Source organism: Schistocerca gregaria, chromosome 1, assembly GCF_023897955.1.
Source record: "Schistocerca gregaria isolate iqSchGreg1 chromosome 1, iqSchGreg1.2, whole genome shotgun sequence".
NCBI classification, from domain to species: domain Eukaryota; kingdom Metazoa; phylum Arthropoda; class Insecta; order Orthoptera; family Acrididae; genus Schistocerca; species Schistocerca gregaria.
In genome coordinates, this window is record NC_064920.1 from 841,936,770 (window position 1) to 841,954,874 (window position 18,105).

At 38.3% G+C, this 18,105-nt stretch overlaps 1 protein-coding gene across 1 annotated transcript in view; it reads left to right on the forward strand.

The window, feature by feature from the left end:
- The first annotated feature begins 218 nt into the window (after positions 1-218).
- LOC126272438 (DNA replication licensing factor Mcm2) overlaps positions 219-18,105 on the forward strand; it is a 46,678-nt gene continuing 28,791 nt past the window's right edge. Inside the window, exons 1-7 of the mRNA XM_049975314.1 lie at positions 219-362; positions 1,131-1,267; positions 7,085-7,144; positions 7,275-7,438; positions 13,590-13,675; positions 13,771-14,165; positions 14,246-14,438. Coding sequence (XP_049831271.1) covers positions 360-362; positions 1,131-1,267; positions 7,085-7,144; positions 7,275-7,438; positions 13,590-13,675; positions 13,771-14,165; positions 14,246-14,438 — 1,038 coding nt within the window. The 5' untranslated portion in view covers positions 219-359. The remainder of the gene's footprint in view (positions 363-1,130; positions 1,268-7,084; positions 7,145-7,274; positions 7,439-13,589; positions 13,676-13,770; positions 14,166-14,245; positions 14,439-18,105) is intronic.

Genomic DNA, 18,105 nt, shown 5'->3' on the forward strand with positions numbered 1-18,105 from the left:
TTAGCAGCGACGATGCAATTTCCCTTAGCAAAGTCAACGTCGAATTTTTCATACTGCCATCCCTTCCTGCCTCCTTTCGTTGTTTTGACAGGCTGTGTGAATTTGGCCCTTTGAGATGTATTGTGGAACGTTTTGACATTCTGTTCTGCTCCGTTCTGTTCTGTTCTGTCGAGTGTGAATCGACTCTTAATTATGAAGTTGTAGTGTTTATCTTTGCTATATGAAAGATTACTGTCTGTGATCTATAGTCTTTGGAGGCGGCAACTTTTCCCGCGTAAATTGGTCATTGTTTGTGATACTGCTGTGTGTGGTGTAGTTTATTTTGAGGAAGTAGGGTGAATTATTGTTTTTGTTTTATAATGGTAAGACTCCACATCGTGAACGATGCAGTTATTTACTACATTTTATCCGTTAAATACGTGCTGTGATAAAAATTAATTTCTGCGCGTGACGACAAAACTGAACACTCGTGGAAATCGCAGGAATTTCACGTTGGATTTATTCCGTATCAATACTGGTATTACTGCCGATGTGTTACTTGTTAGTAGATTTTTAACCTGTGATTCGTCAGGAACACCGTTCGTTAGTATTAAATTCATTGATCGTTATGTATCAGATGTATAGTTCTTATAACGACTCGTGATATAGAATTTTTTTTGTAGTAGTAGAGGTTTAGACCAGTAACTTCTAAGTGTCATGTCATGGGAAACCGGATTAGTGGCAGAGTTACGCAGTTGCTTCGCGATGTTACATGAAATTACATTTTCAGTTTGTTAGTTAATTGCCAGCCAAATATGTCATTGAGGACAAGTGAGGAGCAAACATTGGTGATGAATTACATTGGAAGGGCATTTGTTCCACGCTACCCTACATATTAGTTTTTCCAGCCCACTCTTGCAGCTTACATGTTCTTTGAGTAGTAGACTTAAGCGCATTACATGCGCAATTCGTGGAAATTTGTGTGTGTGATTGCGGCAGAGAAGTTGCAAGAATCATTTATTGTGGACTGTGTTACTATTGCCTTTATCTAATATTTAAAGGCATCTAAAGTTGTTGTTAGTCAGTAGCTGAGTCACTTACTTTTTATATAAAGAAGGGTTGTTCATAAATTGTTATTTTTCTTTCCCCAGAGTAATCCACCATCTGTTGTTCCACCATCACCTGGTGGGTCAGAAGATGGCTCAGACTTTGAAGGCCCATTTCGGATGCGCGCTTCTCGAGATGACGATATCCAGTCTCCCTTCACCCCGCATGACGCAAGTCGAGGGTAAGATCCACATTATGCCATGTAAAAATAAATTATTTAATGCCAAAAGTTGTTAACCACACTCACTTGTCAGAATCCAGTGTAGCCCTCTGTGTATTAACTAACTTGTGTCATGTTACTCAACTTTGCTGTGAGCGTATTTATTCTTCTGGTTAACTACAGATAAAAGATAGCTAGAGGAAGATAAAAATGAACCACTGTTGTTGGAGACTTCTTTGAGGAAATAGAAAATATTATCTTGAGCAAAGAACCATGTAGATTCAGTTCTGTTGCGTCACTGTTTTTAGTACACCCCAAGAAATAAGTGTGCATGCCACTGAAAGTCTTTGTATTCCACAAGTGTTTATCGAATGCCATTAATCGATACTTTGTGAGATATGGTTGAGATGTAGTGAGAATTTTTGCCCTCCTGCACTGTTGCTCATCAGTGGAGGGAGATGAGTGTTTTGTCCTACTTGCATTGATAGTACGAACTGTTTTACTTGATAGCCTTTTTTTTGTACACAGATCATGGCAATGTGGAAATGTCCAGTTTCGACCATCTCCTTTGTCACGTGACATCAAGATGTTGGACATACGTATTTCCACCATATAGAATATTGTGACCTTAATGTCCTTAAAAGCACCTGCAAATGAAGCTGTATATGACTCTAAATATTTCAGTCTAGCAATAAAATGAAACTTTATGGGAAAACCACACGAAGAAGAGGGTATGGTGGGGGTACGCTAAATACACAGCAGTAAGATGAGTGCCGTATGGTACACACAAAACCAAAAAATAACTCACATGAAATCATTGAGAAGATATATATATAAACACACACAATTGGATTAGATTGATTTGATCTAAATAGCTCAACCAAAGACAGTGATACCAAAATTCCCCTTATCTCCATTTAAAAAAGGGGGGTGTCTTGCAAAGTTCACTAAACAAAGCCAACCATAGCAGTAACTTACTACAACTAGTGGTGCTATAGCTTAGGGATTATTAATGAATAATAATATATCATCAGTTATAACATTGTGTATTTTAATTGCCATGTTTTGGAGCTACAGCTCCATTTTCAAGGTCTGTCTGGCTATATTTGGTGTTACATCAGATTTTTACCTAATGGTAAAATAACGACTTATTTGTTAGATTTTACGAGATAAACTGAAAATCAGGTGGGATTGAAGAGAGAATGCTAGATCGGACTTACTGTTACCCCCACCTACATAATTGTGAATCCAATACTCCATCATGTCACTGTAGCATACATTATAGGCTATATGCAGCAGTACGTCATGTAATACTTTCATAACATGTTAAATAGTTTCAAAATGTGAATGCAAATGTTAAAGTCGTTCATCAATGCAAAAGATGAAAATTATGTGGTCAAATGCAGGTTTTGGTAATATGTTACTGGATTTTCTCACTTTTCTATAGCATTTCCTCATTAAACCCACTTGAGGTGTAGTTCATCTCATTAAATCTAACAATTCTGTCTTTCTGTTACTATTAGGTAAAAGTCTGAAGCAGGTGTAACACCCTTTATAGCCATAAAGTCCTCGAAAATGGAGTTGTAGCCCCCAACTGTTTTGTCAGCAAATGAAAAATTAAAATTTTTGACTTACGGCTAAATATTATTAATTAATGTTCTTGTGAACACATTATGTAAACAAAATCTTGAGAATGCATCATACTTTCACCTACTTCAAAATTGTACAGTGTTGGAGATCTCTAACGGCAGGTAATTTCAGTGAAATGTGATGCACAATTCTGTACTCACACTATTAAGTATCATCAATTGTCTGTTTGGTGTAGCCTAACAGAGATAAGCGGAGAACTAGTCTTATACACTGCAGTACTAGAGGAACTGGTATAGGCATGCATATTTAAATACAGAGGTATGTAAAGCGAGAATACGGTGCTAAGGGACACTGCATCTCCGAGGTTACGATGAAGTGGAGTTTCCCCACACCATTTCACAAGTGTGCTGTGAATATCAGGAATCCGGTAAAACATCAAATGTTTGATGTCACTGTGGACAGAAAAAGATCCTGCAAGGACAGGACCAATGACGACTGAAGAGAATCATTCAGTGTAACAGAAATGCAACCCTTCTGCAAGTTGCTGCAGATTTCAATTCTGGGCCATCAAGTAGTGTCAGTATGTGAGCCATTCAACAAAACATCATCGATATGAGCTTTCGGAGCCAAAGGCCCACTTGTGTACCCTTGATGACTGCTTGACACAAGCTTTAGGCTACACCTCCGCTGGGCCCCTCAGCACATACGTTGGACTGTTGGCGTCTGGAAACTCATCCCAGTCTCGTTTCAAATTGTATCGAGCAAATGGACTCTGGATGTCAGCAGGTGGCTGTTCAAGATGGTGGAGGCTCTGAAATAGTGTGGGGTGTGTGCAGTTTGAGTGACATGAGTCCCCTGATACATCAGATATGACCCTGGCAGGTGACACATACATAAGCATCCTGTCTGATACCTGCATTCAGTCATGTCCATTGTGTATTCCGATGGACTTGGGCATTTCCGGCAGAATAGTGCAACACCCCACACTCTAGAATTGCTACGGATTGGCTTCGGGAACACTCTTCCTAGTTTAACACTTCTGCTGGCCACCAAACTGCCCAGGCATGAACATTATTGAGTATATTTGGGATGCCTTGTAACATGCTTTTCAGAAGAGTTCTCCGTCCCCACATACTTCTATGGATTTATTGACAGGACTGCAGGATTTATGGTACTCCCTCCAACACTGTTTCAGACTTTGGTTGAGTCTGTGCCATATCATGTTACTGTGTGATCACGGGGGCCCGTGCACGATATTAGGCAGATGTACCAGTTTCTTTGGCTCTTCAGTGTAGCTGTGTGTTATTTCTACTTTTTTGTAACAAAACAGTAAGGATATTGAATGTTAATCGAGGTGAGGAAACTTAGCATTTTTCAAGAAAGAAGAGTTGTAACAATAAAATACACTACTCTAGTATTAGAACAATTATAATGTAGATGTTGAGAGAGAGTTCATTTGTGGAAATGTATGGTTTCGAGCCCATACAATTGTATTGGTTTGTAGTGGTAGTGGCAAGTTTTTATAGCAATATGCATATATGGTTTTGCCACCTTGTTGATTTTGTATATGAGGACTGTGGCATATGGACAGGGATCAGATCCATAAGCACTAATTTTTTAAAACTTCTTATTCACTTTGTGTCTTGACACTGAAGCCAATCATCTTCTTTTGCTTTACACAGTGTGTGTCTCATCAGCAAGAGAATGGTTGGGTGTCTTGTCAACAAGAGAATAGTTGGGAGTATTGTAAAGAACAGTTGGTGTTGGGGTAGCTACATAACAAGCAAACAGTTATTGTGGACTGATCGTATAGGGGAGTTCCTTGGCTAAGAGAACTATGACTGACATTTCCACTGAATAACATTTAATGAACTTTTTTTCTGGTGTCATTCAGCATTACACTACAGACAATAGTAATATGTAGTTTCAATATTGTTGAGGGAGGACTAAAAGCCGTGAAGGAATTAGAGGGTGAGGCTCGTGAGATAAAGTATGAACCCTGCAACTGTAAGGACTAAAAAGCTAAATTTCATTTTGCACTGAGAGATAACTCTCAACAACAAATTGCTTGAAACTACAGAATAGTACAAACAGGAAGTGTCATGGTGAGAAATGATGGGTGGTTGCTGGGATGCAGGTTTCCTAAGAATGGTTGAATTTGCTCTGTGCCTTCCTCACACACCTCGTCCCCCCCGCCCCCCCAATTCCTGCACAGCTTTCAGTCCTGAAGTAATTTTGAGCAGCCTATAGAAATAAGTGCTGCTGTTCATTGCCAAACTTTCAAAATCAAGCTGGTGTGGGTCTCTTTCTTGTTACATTGTTGCTCCCTCAACAATAAAGAAATTGTTACTTACTGTAAAGAAGTTACATCAAATTGCAGGCAGGCAGGCACAATTAAATATGTACCTGTCTGCAACTTGGCGTTTCTTCTTTATGATAAGCAACAATTTGTCTTTTCCTACACAGATGATATTCCTACCTGGAATTTCCATTATGTTAAGTGAGATGTTGTGAAGCAGTAGATATGATGGTTCTTCTGCATAGTTGGACCAAACAGCAACCTTTGGTTGATTAGCAAGCCTCATACAACTATTCACATAATCGTAACAGAGTATTGCAAATTGTACATAGCAAGATATATTTCATTATATTTTAAGAATGAACTGTAACTGTTTATTGGTACAAATTGTCTTCTGCAATCATGTTGTCCATCCCCTTAGCTGAGTGATTAGCACATCTGACTGCCATGCAGTCAATTACAAGCCGGACTGGAGATTTTCTCCACATAGGGACTGTGTATGGGTTGTTCTCATCATCATTGGCATGCAAGTCGCCTAATGTGGTGTCAACAGAAGAGACTTGCAACTCGGTGGTTGAACTTCCTCAGATGTAGGCTCCCGGCCATCAATGCCACCACAAGCATCTTAACATATTGCTGGCATTTGATTCATGGGTATGAAGCATAATTCTCTGCCTAATGTTTGTCTTCCGCTCCTGGAGATTTCATCAGAGGCATTAATACTGAAATCTTAGGTAGATAATTATGCCTTGGTTCATGTCCTTATGCCCATGGATCTATTATTATCAATATTGCAAACATCGGCATGAAAGCCTGCATTGCATGATCATAGTAATGCAGTTGGTTTTTCAAAAAAAGTTCTTTGAATATATGTCCAAGAAAATTTACTGCCTGTTATTTCACAAATGATCCTTACAGTTCTGAAACAGATGATATGTGATTCTACGCTCAAGTTGCATGTTCATAACAGAGAAGGTAGTCTCAGGCAAACTTTTTTCCTCCAAGAGCAGGTTGAGAAGTATTGTGCAGGATACTGTGACACATGAGAAGCCACGGTGATGACATAAAAAATGCAGAAGCCAACCAGCCCTGGGTGGACAATGGTGGCCGAATGCAGCCAGTGGTGCAATTCTTGAGAAGAATGCTTGTGGGGAGATTGGAAAGACATTGGTTGGAAGTAAAGGGGGGAAAAAATATTTGCTTGACCAAACCGGCTAACTGATTGTATCGTACTTTCACTCAGTCAATCACACGGTAATGTTGCCTTCATCAGTATGTCACGCCCTCAGAGTGACACGTGTTATAAATTTTAGTTTTTGTCTCATTGGTACATAATGCACAAGCCAATGTGTTCTCCGTTCTGATAATGAGAACTTTTATAAATAGTCTTGGTGTTAATAAAACCATTATATTGCTCTAGTGGGATGCTGTGAGAGTGGGAATTTATTATAGTAACAAAGTGTTTTCATTTTGAATTTATCACTTTTTGTCATTAGAGGCAAGTGAAGCCAGTCTCTGCGACATACTACTGAGTGAGGTGGCATAGTGGTAAGACGCTGGGCCTGTATTTCTGAAGAGGCAAATTCCAAGTAGTTGTTTTGAAAGACTTCGAGCAATTTCTTTCCATATACTTCTACAAACCTAGTTTCCACCTTGTCTGCAATAATTTCATTGTCAATGGGGCATTAATTGATGGGTGAATATATCAAGCAGTAGGAACCAATATTTCAGAAATAATGTGATTATTGTCGTAGCCATGTCATTTCTGTGGGTGTGGGTGGGTGGTATTTTTTTTCCACTTTGTAGAAATATCCACCCATTTCAAAATCATCTGTAATTTAATAATTCTCCAGTGAGATTTATTGTTAAATGTATTTGGATGGGATGGGAACAGAATGATTACATGACACAAATATTTGTCTACACTTCTATATTTTATTGATTTTCAGGTCAGGAGCAAGTGATGAGGAAAGTGATGGAGAGGAGCTCTTTGGAGACAACTTGGAGAAGTAAGTTTTTAGACTTTTTTTTATTATACTTCAGTTTTGAGAAAATACCTCTTTTGCTGATCTTAATGCAACATTTGTAAGTAGAAGCTTTGCTTTGGGACAAGTGACATTGAAATGGTTTCGCTTGCAGTGATTATCGTGCAATACCAAAGCTGGATCGATATGCGGATGAAGGCCTGGATGATTTTGACTACGATCCAATATCAATGGCAGATCGTTTGGCGGCTGAAATTACAATGAAAAGACGTGAAAGAGAAGCAGATGCTCGCCGAGATGACTTTCATCTTATTTATGGTATGTCGGTACCTCTTTGTTGCGAAAGTTTGTCAAGTGGCCTGTCACGCAAATGTGTTATTGTGTTTGTTATCTCTACTTTAGCATGCTCTACACTTACCTGTTACTTAACCTGCCTACGCTACTAATAATCTAATGTAATCCTGAGTCCTACATGACGTTCCCTACAATATTGCAGTGATGCTTGATTTGGAATAAAGAACTTTGGGGCCAGTTCTCACGTAGAAGATATTTTGACAACTACGTGTCAGGAGTAGAGACTAAAACTGACATTCCTTACTGTGTTTCATACAGAATCAGATATTTTTCCCCTCATAGACCATACTGTAGATTTTTTTTTACATGGGAAACCACTTGAATGCTTACAGCAGTTGTCATCAAAAGGTGTGAACAGAAATCACCCACTGATATCCAATATGCACTGGAACAACAATTATTTATTCTCATGATGTCTCACCCAAACTTCCACCTTTCAGCCTAACGTATATGTCGATCTGTGCTGCACATTGTGTCACACCAACCTAAATTCCAGAAAATGTAGGAACCATATAAATACTGTCAGTGTTTTACTTATGTTTGTGCTCATGTGACATGTCATATTATCTTACAGTTGTCAAAGCTGGTATCTATTATCAGTCAATTCAGCCAACCTGTAAATTATACATTTGAATTAATGATAAATCACCCTGCCACATGTTTAAGGGACCAAAGTAAAGGATACATTAGAAATAAATCTGTAGGAAACACTGCTCAGAATGTGAAGGGTATATAGTAGTGAGAGATGTGTTGTTGGGAGTGCATTATATTGCCATTTTGTTATAATTCCATGAGATGTTAAGATGTACACTGTGGATTAATTGCTAGAAGGTTCAAAAACAAGGAATTTATTGTTGTGGTACAAAGCACAACTATTGTAACTGCAAACCTGGTTGTTATTTTCCTGTTTGTGATTGAAAGAAAATATTATGATAGTTTTCAATTGTGAGATATTGTAGATCACCAACTGGAAAATCTCTGGTGTGTTAGAATGCTGAAATTATCAGTTTGTGAAGATATTGTTTCAGAAATTTTTCAGGATTTTTGGAAATTAATATTCTGGTGCCTGTGGATGTAGCATTGACGTTAGTGTAAAAACTAATTGTGAAAGTCAGTGACCTTTTTGTCAGCAGTTAAGCAACGAATTAGCCCAGACAGTCGTGATTTTCTAGTGCTGTCCAGGGTTGCAAAATGTTTGGGTTTGAGGATTTTATGGCTGACATGGATTTTTTATTTTTATTTTAGACCTGTGTTTTTGACATAATATTTCTAATCATTTTCTTACTGCCAGGCCTCTCTCAGCCAAGCTAGCAGCAAATGTTCACATCGACATATCTATCTGTTTCACCACAATTTTTCAGTTAGTGATTTGGCAATACAGCAGGGGCATTGTGTGTGTCATTTTCATGTGAACTCTTGACGAGTTTATCATTTTAGCTGTATTCATTTTTTCTCTCGTTGTTTTGTTTAGCAGCAGGCAAAAGAAAGTAAAGTGTGTGTTTGATGTTAGCCAGCAACAGGAATACAAATTTTTGAAAATTTGTAATAATAGTAACAATGAACAGATATATAACACATTATTTACTGTAAAATTTTCTGTTACACAGAAAGGAAAGGGCGAAGACAACTTAAAAACAGCTAAACACTGGAGTGCTATCAGTGCTATCGGTTCACCATTACATAAGAGATAATTTTAAAGTGAAAGGTGGAAATAACAGTGTTCATGAATGTTCTGCTAAAGAGATGTTATTTTGAGACTACACTGCTAGGCACAAACTCATTTTCAAGACGTCAGATGACACATCAGAGTTGTTTAAAAAGTTACCCCACCCAAAATCTTCATCTGATAGCACAAAAAATCAGGCAATTACTGTTAACAGTATTTCGCTAGTTGTATTTGATAATGTGTTACAGTCTTTGGAAAGAATTAATTATATAACAATAAGAATGTGCAGCTCTCTAACAGAACTGAAGTAAAACCTGTTCCGATTGTTGTAAGATATGTCTGTCTAGAGGAAGGAATTGATGTTAAACTTTCAAATTTTGATGAAGTGTCTGGTGAAATTGCGCAGTGGAAAAATAACACACTTGAAGAAAAGTTGGTTTGTTATGCTGCTAATAACACTAATTTTAATGGTGTGAAGGGAAAGGGGAATGAAAACAAGTTCAGTAAAGTTATTTGGATGATTCTACAAACTTGTGGTAACAGATAACAAACAAGTATTATCTTAGTAGCACAAGGTTCTTTAGCTTGTTACTTGCAATAGAATTATTTCCATTTTTGATTGCCTAAAGTCTTGTGAAAAATACCCAAAATTATAATTTGATTTTTGAAATTCTATAAATTTGGATACAGTGTTCTACAGTTAATTACTAAGGTAGTTCTGAAACTGGAAGCTAATTGTATTGTGCCAACAACAGCATTTCAAACATATTCTGAATTAGTTTATTGGTTTTAAGGAGAAAAAACCACAACCTTTTAGCACCTTCTCCCAAAGAATTACTACTCAGTCTAAAAGAAAGTAATTATTCTCAGGAACAGAAATCAGGCTATATACACTCCAGGAAAAACCCTGGAATTTTTTCATCTCGGGTATAACTGGGGAAAACCCAGGAATTTTTCATTGTTTTAGTTTTCAGTTAAATTTTTATAATATTGACTGGTAAGAGCTGATACTGTACCAAAGAATATTACTGTTTCCCACTACTGCAGAATAGTACTGCAACAGTAAAACAAATGAAAGAAAATAAATACATAAAACTTAAGTTGCAAGGGAAATCTGCCATTTACAGCAACAAAATACGCTGCACACAAAGCTGTGCCAACAACAAAATTTGTCAAAGGCTTTAGGACAATGTCTATGTAACACGTAATAACAACCAACTTGCTTTCAATGAGTGTGATGTCACAACTATTTACATTATGTTTGTATGAGCAGTTGGTAGCAGGCTCTTGTGCATGTCCAATTGTGTCGCGTATGAGCGGTACCTTCTCCCACTTCTCGTCACTGAAGTGTGACTGGCAGTAGCATCAAGCAGCCAAATCCTATCTGGAAAACATTTTATGGCATGCCTAAGCTGCAAGATTTGTGCATGCGCAGAGCAGTCTGGGTTGTAGTGGGAGAGGATACTCTACATGACCTGTGTTTACGTATAGTGATTTTGCTGTTTCCTCTTCATTTACAGCTTTCATGTCAAATAAAAACAAAATGGATTGTTGTGGCTGGGAGCAATCAAGTAAATTGAAATACACCCACCTAGTTACAGAAAGCTGAAATATGTCACTGGTTTCAATTTTGTGATCTTATTTTATTTCCACATTTTTGGCAGTCAGGCAGTAATTGCCTTTCAGAACAATCGAGTTTTTATTTGGTTTGCTAAAGAAATTTGGCTTTTATTAATCTTCTCTGCTGAGGCAGTCAATTTACTTGAAAACAAGTGTTTCATTCCACACTATTGACTCTTTTCAACTGTTCACTGAATTTCAAGTTAATGTTTTCATCTTCTGGCACATATGGCAGTATGCCATAATAAAGAACCATACATGAGATAATACATTACTGTAGTCCAAGAAAGTTAACAACCCAAAAACCACACTGAAAAGCTTAGTATCAGGTTGCAGCGTACTTCATTATGAATCTGGACGTATGAGTGTACACTTTAAGCCAAATTATGCATTGCAGTATGGTTTATGAAATTCCGTTACTCTTAGAGTATCTTCTGATGTCCTATTTCCTTTATGACGTAATGTAAGATCTTTTATTGCTTTATACATATGACTACATGGTTTTCTACGACGTCATAGCTGCGCACGTGCAGAATGCGTGTCCACGTGTCATTTTGTGCTCACTAGCAACTGCTGAAACGAACCTATTTCTAACACATTGTGGGAAAATATTGTTAATGGTGACTTGAAAAGTGCAACTTTCAAAGTAAATTCCTTTTTACACAAGATGAATTATATTACTTGTGAAAATGTGCAATGTTTTTCATAAACCACAGAGTGTTTGACTCTCATTTGAAAGTTAGCTCTTTGACGACCAGCCGCTAAGAAGAATTTCAAGCTCAGAAGACCAGAAATTTGTGACGTTCGTTAAAATTTTATTGGCATATTTGTGTTATGTATTTTGAAGTGTAACACACACAGAAAGACCAATATTATATGTGAAAGCTAGTTTTTTCTTGTAGTTACACTATGTGTATTAATTTAAACCAGTAACTTTTTCTATTTGCGTGTTTGCACTGCTTACCAGTGATATTGCTACTGGTTGACATATCACGTGTCCTATGCTCTGAAAATCTGCTGTCATTGGCTGGTGAGATCATGTCACGCGAGCCGTGATTGACTTTCAAAAATGCAACGCAAATCTCGATTTCAATGCTTTGGAAACTAATCTGCTATGTTTGGTGGAATTCGAATTTGTACTTTCGTAATATGAAAATACGCAGCATATATGATGCTGCACATCAAAGAACTTTTGTATATTGCTGTTTTCTAAAGCATCATGAAGTTCTACACCGGCATATAAAACCTTAATCGCTCGAAATATTGATAAGTTTTACAGTTCTGAGAGCAAGTATGGTGCATTTAACAAGGAAAAAGTCTATTTTTACCCAGGAAACTTTTTTCTTGTCTGTGTATACTCCCTGAGGAATTCTTTTCAAGCATAAGCAATTATTATAATCCTAGTATCCAATAATTAAAATTGTGGAGAACCAGTTTTGTTGAAGTTCGTAAATTTCAGTAGATTAATTTATGAACCGAAATTGCATAGTCAGATTTACTAGAGAGAGAAAAAGTTGTTAATGAAATTATAGAAGATCCCATAAATACTGATGAACTATTTGATGAATGTTCATTGTTGAACAAAGAAGTTCAGAACAAAGGGATAGGTTGTGGTTCAAGTTCTGAAAAAGACCAGGTACTATTGATGAGAGGTGGAGAGCAGTTTTCAAGTGTTTCAAAAGACCTATATTTCCTTTTGCATTATTTCAAAAATGTTTCAGTATGCAGTGTATGTGTCTGAGACATCAGCTCCATTTGAAGGATTCAATCAATAATGGGGAACATTTGGTCTGCGGAGAGGAGTGGACTTACCGTAGTGGTAAACATCTGGTAAAAGTTAAAATTAATCAGGAACTTCCCAGTTGTCTAATGAAAATCAACAAACTATTTCTGACAAAGTCTTATCTAGGGAAAAATATACCTGAAGAAATAAAGTATAATGTTTCAGTACACTCTTAAGACTTTCAAGAAATTAGAAAAATATGCTCTGCATTGGACCCAAAAAAATATGGTAAGCCTATTATTTTCATTTACACTTTAAACAGACCTTTAGTACTTGGGCTCATGAACATTTGTTGCACAATTTTGTGCTACTGTCTGGTTCATAATAGATGAATTTAGTGGTAGTGGTGGTGGACTCTCCTGTATTGTTTAGGCAATGCTTTCAAAAAAGGATGGCTATATAGAGGCTGAAAGTGACGACAGTTTGTCAGTTGAATGACAAGTGCTTGTACGTGATACAAGATAAATATATCCACTTTGCTCCAGGAAGTTCCTCCAAGATTTGTTTTCACAGGAAACCATTGTGAAATGCATGATTAGGCGTAATAGCTACACAGAAACTAAAAAAATGACTTCAATTTTTTGGATATTTTAGTGAAAGTCCAGTGCACAAATACACTTGGGATTTTGTTATAGGTGATCTTCAAAATTTTGTAATTAATTATTTTGAGCTTTAAAAGCTCTCTTTTTTGTATCTATGTGTCATTCATTCATTCTAGGATGTTTTTCATTAATAAACAAAATCTTACCTTCTGGAACATAATTTGAAAAATATGACATAAACTAGTAACCTGAATAATCAGTATAAATTGGTAACACGTGAGATTTTGGTTTAATGTAAGTAGTGATATTACAAAATTGTATATCTGTTTATTGTATAGTGTAAAAACGATGCTAATAACATTAATTCTGGACATTTGTTTGAAAAACTCATATTATGAATAAGATTTCGTTTTTTGTAAAGAAAGATGAAGCACATAATTGTTTTTAGTTACTTTAAAACTCTCAGCAAGAGTAGTTTGATATATCCCATTTATGCCATTTCAGATCCAAGTGATGATGAAGATGCGCCTACAAAGAGGAAAAGGAGATTGGCAGAGAAGTCTGCTGCTGGGGAGCTTGGAGAAGATGAAGTAAGAATCAGCATCTTAAGCAACCCAATGTTGGGTACTTATTTGCCTTGGATGGAACTTTAAATTTTTGTTATAAAACTTATAATTCCTTTCAGATGATTGAATCCTTGGAAAATCTTGAGGATACTAAAGGACATCCAATTAGAGAATGGGTCTGTATGTTAGGTCCACGAACTGAAATAATGAACCGTTTCAGGCATTTTTTGCGGACATACACTAACAAAAAAGGTCAAGCAGTGTATAAAGACCGAATTCGTCGCATGTGTGAATACAACCAATCCAGCTTTGTTGTTGACTTCCCACATCTAGCATTCAAAGAACAAGTGCTGGCATTTTTCCTTCCTGATGCTCCAATAGAAATGCTGAAAATATTTGATGAAGTAGCTACAGAGTTGGTGTTTAACATATTTCCAAGTTACGGGAGAGTTACAAGTGAAATTCATGTCAGAATTGCAGAACTTCCACTGAAAGAAGAGATACGTTCATTGAGGTAAATATGTAAATCACAATGAAATTATACTTAGTTGTGAACTTTTGTTGTTTTTACAAATAGGCCAATTTTTGTCACAGGAAAGTACATCTAAATCAGCTGGTCCGTACTAGAGGTGTGGTTTCAACAACTACTGGTGTTCTGCCACAGTTATCACTTGTGAAATATGACTGTAACAAGTGTGGCTGTGTGTTGGGTCCATTTGTACAGAATCAAAGTGAAGATCTGAAACCTGGATCGTGTCCAGAATGTCAAAGCAGAGGGCCTTTCATGGTGAGCATTGATTTTAATTATTAACCATACTACAAGAAATTTTGATGCGTTTTTATAATATTGGGTTATTTGAAATAACTATTGAGCAGATTTGACTTTCAGATCTAACATTCTCACTAATTCAGTTTTGACTGAAATTTTGTATTTCTTCAAATTTAAGTGAACTGTTTATCATAACAGCAATATGGTATCTATCAAATTGGATGATTGCAATATATTTAGTTTGGTCAGAAATGTGGCTATTTGTATATTGCTACTCTTTCTATTCAGTGTCTTACTTCATTTACTTAATCTTCCTATCATGTTTACTGGAAATGTGTGTGTCCTCTTATATCATTGTCATGTGTGTCTTCTGTATAAGGTGTTGCTCTGATAACAACTCAAAACACAGCCCAACATATCAAAAGCGATCATCTACATATACATCGATACTTCACAAGGCACTGTACGGTGTGTAGCGGAGGGTACCCTGTACCACTGTTAGTCATTTCCTTTCGTGCTTCACTCGTAAATAGAGCGAGGGAAAAACGACTGTCTATATGCCTCCGTACGAGCCCTAATTTTTGATATCTTATCTTCGGCGTCCTTATGCGCAACGTATGTTGGTGCCAGTATGATCATTTGACAGTCAGCTTCAGATGCCGGTTCTATGAATTTTCTTGATAGTGTTTCTCGAAAAGAATGTCGTCTCCCCTCCAGGCATTCCCATTTGAGTTCCCAAACAACCTCCATAACACTTGTTTTGTTCAAACCTACCTGTAACAAATCTAGCGGCTCACCTTTGAATAGCTTCAATGTCTTCCTTCAATTTGACCTGGTATGGATCACGAACACTCGAGTACTACTCAAGAATAGGTCACACCAGCATCCTATATGCTGTCTCCTTTACAGGTTAACCACTCTTTCATAAAATTCTCCCAATAAACAGAAGTCAACCATTCGCCTTCCCTATGATGGATCTCCCATGCTTGTTCCATTTCATACTGCTTTGCAACGTTACACACAGTTATTTAAACTCCTTGATGTGTCATGTTGGTCACTAGTAACACTGTGTCCTAACATTATGGGTTCATTCTTCCTACTCATCCACGTTAACTTAACATTTTTGCACGTTTAGAGCTAGCTGCCATTCATCGAACCGACCCGAAATTTTGTCTTAAGTTGGCGTGTATCTTCCTACAGTTGCTCAAATTTGGCACCTTACCATACACCACATCAACATCAGCAAACAACCACAGATTGCTGCCCAGTCGGTCCACAAAGTCATTAATGTATATAGAGAATAGCAGCTGCTCTATTACACTGTGGCACTCCTGACGATACCGTTGTGTTGATGAACACTCGCAGTCTGGGGCAGTGTATTGGGTTCTATTACTTAGAAGTCTTCACGCCACTTGCTTATCTTTGATATTATTTCATATGCTCATACCTTTGTTAACAGCCCGTGTTGAGGCACCATGTCAAATGCTGTCCAGAAATCTAGGAATATGGAATGTGCATGTTCCCCTTCATCCATTGTTCGCAGTATATCGTGTGAGAATAGGCAAGCTGTGTTTTGCATGTGCGATGCTTTCTAAAACCGTGCCTATTTATGGACATAAGCCTCTCAGTCTCAAAAAAGTTTATTATATTCAAACTGAGATTATGTTCAAGAATTATGCAACAAACCAAAGTTAGGAATATTGGTCTGTAATTTTGCGCGTCCATTCTTTCACCCTTCTTATACACTGGTGTCACCTTTTTTCCAGTTGCTTGGGACTTTGTGCTGGGCAAGAGACCATGATAAATGCAGGTTAGAAAAGGAGACAGTGCTCATGAAACCAAATTGAGATTACATCCAGACCTTGTGATTTATGTGCTTTCAGTTGTCTCTCTTCACCAGGGATGTTTATTGGTATGTCATCTGTATGGGAGTCTGTCTGATGGTCAAGTGACGGTATGTTAGTATAATTCACATAGTCTTTGCACTTTACTTATGACCTTGTGACTCGTCAAGCAGATTGCTTAATCTGTCAGGAGAGATACTAGATGTACACTATAGCAATGAGCCCTTCAGTTTAGCAGCTGAACTACATCATGAGATCAACCAGCCATGAATATGGTATTAGTTTTTAATTTCATTTTGATTTTCTTCGTTTTATGAGGGTTGTCCAGAAAGTAATGCACAGCATTTGTTTTTTCTCAACTGGAAACAATGCTACAAATACGAAACATTAGTTATTTATTATTTGGCGTCGCCTGAGAGACCGCACCAAGTTTCCGTCACTTCCGACACACAGCATAGCTGCAGGACAAGCTATTCCTTCCATGTCTCCTTGTGTTCCAGTACATGATCAACTTCTCCTTCTTTATTGATCATCTCGAGATTTTCCACTGTGCCTCTCTTCTTACACTTAACCATTCTGTAGTGCATCTTTTTACTCACCTCACTGTCTTCTATGATTTTTAGTCCATTCTTCCATCCATTTCCTCTTCTCATTTTATGGTGAATTTTGGTATTATGTTTTGCCATTTTTGGTGTTGTTTTCCCCATTGTGTATTTTTCATATTTGTTCTTTATTTCTGTCTACTTGTTTTCCGGATTGTGTTCAAAATGAAAATATACCTCTCAGATACATTATACACACCTGGAAATTGAAATAAGAACACCGTGAATTCATTGTCCCCGGAAGGGGAAACTTTATTGACACGTTCCTGGGGTCAGATACATCACATGATCACACTGACAGAACCACAGGCACATAGACACAGGCAACAGAGCATGCACAATGTCGGCACTAGTACAGTGTATATCCACCTTTTGCAGCAATGCAGGCTGCTATTCTCCCATGGAGACAATCGTAGAGATGCTGGATGTAGTCCTGTGGAACGGCTTGCCATGCCATTTCCACCTGGCGCCTCAGTTGGACCAGCCTTCATGCAGGACGTGCAGACCGCGTGAGACGACGCTTCATCCAGTCCCAAACATGCTCAATGGGGGACAGATCCGGAGATCTTGCTGGCCAGGGTAGTTGACTTACACCTTCTAGAGCACGTTGTGTGGCACAGGATACATGCGGACGTGCATTGTCCTGTTGGAACAGCAAGTTCCCTTGCCGGTCTAGGAATGGTAGAACGATGGGTTCGATGACGGTTTGGATGTACCGTACACTATTCAGTGTCCCCTCACAATCACCAATGGTGTACGGCCAGTGTAGGAGATCGCTCCCCACACCATGATGCTGGGTGTTGGCCCTGTGCACCTCGGTCGTATGCAGTCCTGATTGTGGCGCTCACCTGCACGGTGCCAAACACGCATACGACCATCATTGGCACCAAGGCAGAAGCGACTCTCATTGCTGAAGACGACACGTCTCCATTCGTCCCTCCATTCACGCCTGTCGCGACACCACTGGAGGCGGGCTGCACGATGGTGGGGCGTGAGCGGAAGACGGCCTAATGGTGTGCGGGACCGTAGCCCAGCTTCATGGAGACGGTTGCGAATGGTCCTCGCCGATACCCCAGGAGCAACAATGTCCCTAATTTGCTGGGAAGTGGCGGTGCAGTCCCCTACGGCACTGCGTAGGATCCTACGGTCTTGGCGTGCATCCGTGCGTCGCTGCGGTCCGGTCCCAGGTCGACGGGCACGTGCACTTTCCACCGACCACTGGCGACAACATCGATGTAC